This window comes from Perkinsus marinus (genome assembly GCF_000006405.1).
Source record: "Perkinsus marinus ATCC 50983 genomic scaffold scf_1104296964114, whole genome shotgun sequence".
In the NCBI taxonomy this organism is placed as follows: domain Eukaryota; phylum Perkinsozoa; order Perkinsida; family Perkinsidae; genus Perkinsus; species Perkinsus marinus.
This window is the reverse complement of record NW_003204809.1, coordinates 1,230-5,809: the sequence shown is the minus strand read 5'-3', so window position 1 is coordinate 5,809 and position 4,580 is coordinate 1,230. Positions and strand designations below refer to the sequence as shown.

The window sequence follows — 4,580 nt, the reverse complement described above, 5'->3', positions numbered from 1 at the left end:
TCAGCCCAGACGACCATTCTGAGGTATCCGGCTCAACGTGGCATTTTCGTAAGGGAATACGCCACCAATATGTATTCTTCTATTACGTACGTGCTTTCACAGACTCTGTTGGAATTACCGGTAGCGTTCATAGAGTCTATCGTCCAGCTCATTATAGCTTACTTCATGATGAACTTCCAAGGTAGTTGGATCTTATGGGTCCTGAATAATCTATTCATCAACTTGGTATCGGCATCCTTCGCCCAGTTCCTCGGTGCTCTAGCTAACACTGGTGCCCAAGCAATGCAGCTCATGCCGCTGATCATGGTCCCTCAGATGATCTTCTCTGGGATAGCTACTCCTATAAGTCAAATACCAGTGTGGTTACGATGGTTGCAGTATGTGAGTTTCGTGAAGTACGGTGTCTCCTTGGCCTACTTCAACGAATTCGGCTTCGATATGACCCGCCTGAACGAGACCAACGACATCCACTCTGATCTCGTTGGGTTATACATAGGTGTTCTATTTGCAATGCTCATAATACTGCGTGTCACGGCGACTATTGCTCTGAAACGCAGAGCTCGGTACGTGTACTAAGCCGTGGATACAGCAGCGCGTCAGTTCATTTAGGGCTGTTAGTCCTCAGACCGAGTCGTTCGGTCGATCTGTATATTCCCTATCCCATCCGCGTTACGGGGTAGTGTGTTCTCTCGTATCTGCTGTAATTCCTTACTATGTTATCTAAGTGATAACTCTGTTCATGCTGGAGGTGTAGTACTCAGTCACGTTGGGATTTCGACTGAGTCTCTCCAAGCTCGTAAACACTCCTCAAAAGTTCCCCATTGGCAGGCGTTGTCTGTCGTTCTTCTTCCTTCAATCACTGTTTGTTTCGTTTTGCAGAGTGATCATATGTACCGTATACGCTGTGGTCCTTGAAAGTTGTTGTTACTTATAAGGTTATGGCTTCGCAAATCCCAACTGCATTTTCGGAAGACAGCACCGTTGGTCTGCAGAAATTCCGATCGCTCTCCGTTAGCGGGTCCAAAATAAAGTAAGTCGTTTTGAGGTCTCCTTAATAGTTCATTTGCTGTCAATTTAGTGGTGCGAGTCTGGAGTGGACTAATGTCAACTTTGGTATAAAAGACAAAAAGGTTCTCATTGACTGCACTGGAATGGTGCGTCCAGGAGAGCTCACAGCTGTTCTTGGTCCCTCCGGCTCTGGCAAGTCCACATTGATGAACGTTTTGGGTGGACGGCAGAGCCTACGTGGGGAAGGCAGAACCTTTGATGGTGAAATCTCCTTCAACGGCAAGGTTCAAGATCCTCTCAATTTCCGAAGTCACATAGCGTATGTCATGCAAGATGATCATCTTACTGCCACTGCTACTCCGAGGGAGATCTTGGAGATGTCAGCCCGTCTGAGGATGCATGATCAGAGCAAAGCTGAAGTAAGCTGTGAACTACTTCGTCTTTGTGAGATGGTCTTTTTCTGTGCAGGTCAAAGCTTTGGTCACGGATCTCCTCGATTCGTTGCAGTTGACCTCGTGTGAAAATACCGTGGTGGGTAACGACGTGATCAGAGGCATCTCCGGCGGCGAGCGAAAGCGCACGTCGGTCGGGATGGAGCTCATCTCCAAGCCGCAGATGATATTCCTTGACGAACCTCTCTCTGGCCTCGATTCTTATGCTGCTGTAACTACTATGAAAGTTCTCAAGGACCTGGCTCGGTCGGGTGTAGCCGTGATGGTAACAGTCCATCAACCGTCGAGTGAGATATACTCCATGTTTGATAACATTCTGGTTATTTCTAGCGGTAGAATGGTGTACTTGGGCCCGACTACTGATCTCGAGACCTTCATTGAGGATACTGCACACAAGGAATGTCCATCAGATAGCAACCCTGCTGACTTCGTTCTCTCTGAGCTCCAGACTGCTCCGATGGCAGAGATAGAGAGACTTGCCGCCACCTATAAGAAGAAGGCCGAAGCCGAAATCATGCCTAGGATCGAAGAGTCTCGAGCTAAGGGTGCTCATGCTCCACCGCTCAAGGCGATGTCAAGGCCAGCTAGTATGTCACTGCAAATGAAAGAGCTTTTCCTCCGTGACGCCAGGGACACGATTCGTAACAAGTCTGTACTTATTGCTCGTTATGGCATCCTTATCGTTCTCAATCTCCTCTTTGGTTGTGTATTCTTCGATGCTGGCTCTACCCAAAGTGAGGAGTATTGGCTGACTAACGTTGAGCAGTTCATTCCTTACTATGGTGGTATGGTCACTGTCTGTATATCTGCCATGATGGGGTCGGCTCAATCGACCATCTTGCACTTCCCTGAGCAACGTGGTATCTTCCTCCGGGAGTATGCCAGCAATATGTACTCTTCCATACCCTATATGATATCCAAGATGTTGGTTGAATTCCCTCTTTCCTTCATTGATTCCATTGTACAAATTCTTATTGCCTACTACATGATGAACTTTCAGGGTAGCATTTTCTATTGGTTTTTGATCTCGTGGGTTATGAACATCTCTTCGGCCTCCATGGCTCAGATGGTGGGAGCCGCTACGAATTCAAGTGCCCAGGCTATTCAGTTGACACCATTGCTCTTCGTTCCACAGATGATCTTTTCTGGATTGTTCACTAGTATCAGTAACATCCCAGTGTGGCTGCGCTGGATTCAGTGGCTCTGTTCATTGAAGTACGGTGTGAATTTGGCCTTTTTCGCTGAGTTCGGATACGATTACACTCGACTGGCCGATGTCAATGATTCCAAGTCGAGTTTGGTGGGGCTTGATATTGGTGTTCTTCTGGCTCTCATTATTGTTTTCCGTATCGCTGCCAATATCATTCTGAAAAGGAAGGCTAGATATGTTTTCTAACCTCTGTTTCAAGTCTCTTGAGGAGCTGTTAGCTTCGGAGATTGAGTCGATCAAAAACTATCGATATATACGTGGCGAGGTTTTGTGACCATAGTATTTGTCCAAAACCGTGTTGCGATTTTCAGGTCGCGTTTTACGTAGCCACGGTCAGAAACCACATTCAATCATCGTCTGTATACAGACGTTGTCTGTACAAAAGTGTCCGTATTTTGCGTTGTCAAACAAGGTGCCTGGACGCATTATTAACAAGCTGTTGGTAACACCTAATTTGTCTCCTCTGGAAGCACATTCCGTACGCTCTACCAAAAGTTATGCCTAGGAGAAACGTGTTCCACAGGTTGTGTACCCGTGTATGATATTCTTTTCCTAGTGTCTGCTGAATGTGATCGGGAGAACGTTATGCGGCTGTCGCAATGACGCTCTCTTACCGCGCACTACGGAAGGTTCTTGGCGACCGTTACGGTTGCGTTCAAGGCTCGGCCATCATTTGTATTCAATACATAACTGTTGTGACGCTCAGTAGCCCTTGCTTATGGGCCTACTTCAAAAAACTATTTAGAGAAGGGATTCCTGAGGTTCAAGGGCCTCTTGGAATGAGGGACCCAGGAATCTCGACGGATTTCAAAATTCTGGACTTCTCTTCATACCATGGGGTGAGATTATGCCTACCATTATACTATAATGTTATTAGACATTGCTCGTTGAATTATCGACGGTGTTGGAATCGTGACTCATAATTAATATAATAAGGAAATCATCATGATCACTATTAGTGATGTTAGTGATTCACTTACATCACTGGTTTCATTTCTACTAACATCAGAATATGATACTCAGGCCAGCACTCGCAGGCAGCCACTGCAGGTGGGAAGGTGAGCCACGACTACTGGGGACTGATTGACCAGACATGCCCGCTGGCAAAACATGTGTATACCTACTGTAATGCATTATGCACCAGAGCTGCGTTTTCAAGCACTTTCGGTTCCTGGCATGGTACTACAGAAGCAAATATATCGAGTGAACATGCACTTGCACGCTGGCTTGAACGGCGGACATATTTTACATCCTTACAAGCTGAGAGTACCGGTGATTCGTCTGACGTTGCCTTCTGCTAAAGTGGATCCCCCATACTTCCCATTACTACGGATAGGCCGCAAGATACAGCATCGAGTCGAACGTCACCCACTGCGTCGCCGATGAAACAAGCAACACTTCTCTCCAGCCAGGAGCAAGCTAAATATTTAACGTCCGAATTTCTGGAGTTCTTCCTTCCTACTGGTTCTAAGTGTATCTGGCGTCAAGACGGCATTGAAGAACCAGCCACAACGAAAAAATGTAACTCGCGTTCGTCGAAGAATAGATACCGCCTAGCGTATACCCGTACTGCGGAAACGTCATCAGAAAGACTAGACATTTCAATGTTGAGGGCTATGACGAGGGGGGGGGGTCCTCCGTTGGCCCTGCCTGGCTACCTACCTAGATCTTAAATCGGTGCGTCAGGGGCCCTGACTCAGGGCGTAGCACTTCGCACTAGCTATTATAAGCGAGACGTTGACAAGTGTAGAGGAAGTGATCAACGACTTTTCTTGCCTGCCGATACCGGTCGGCCAATGATCATGTGGGCTGCAGACCGCAATCTAAATGCATTAAATGGTAGCAGTGGTCTTACTTTCGATGCTACATTTCCCGTGGCGCCCAAAGGATGGCAGCAATCCTGGTCATTC

At 47.1% G+C, this 4,580-nt stretch overlaps 2 protein-coding genes across 2 annotated transcripts in view; both read left to right on the top strand.

Annotated features, from left to right (window-relative positions):
- The window catches only part of Pmar_PMAR016343 (ATP-binding cassette transporter, putative), a gene marked incomplete at both ends in the record, with an annotated part of 701 nt that extends 125 nt beyond the window's left edge, over positions 1 to 576 (top strand). The window contains one exon of the mRNA XM_002770968.1: positions 1 to 576. This exon is cut by the window's left edge and continues 4 nt beyond it. Coding sequence (XP_002771014.1) covers positions 1 to 576 — 576 coding nt within the window.
- Positions 577 to 938: 362 nt separating this feature from the next.
- On the top strand, positions 939 to 3,052 carry Pmar_PMAR016342 (Protein white, putative; the record flags this gene model as incomplete). Its single annotated transcript, XM_002770967.1, has 3 exons — positions 939 to 1,030; positions 1,079 to 1,427; positions 1,477 to 3,052. The coding sequence occupies 3 exons, from the start codon at positions 939 to 941 to the stop codon at positions 2,854 to 2,856; spliced, it is 1,821 nt and encodes a 606-aa protein (XP_002771013.1). The 3' UTR covers positions 2,857 to 3,052.
- Between the last annotated feature and the right edge of the window lie 1,528 nt (positions 3,053 to 4,580).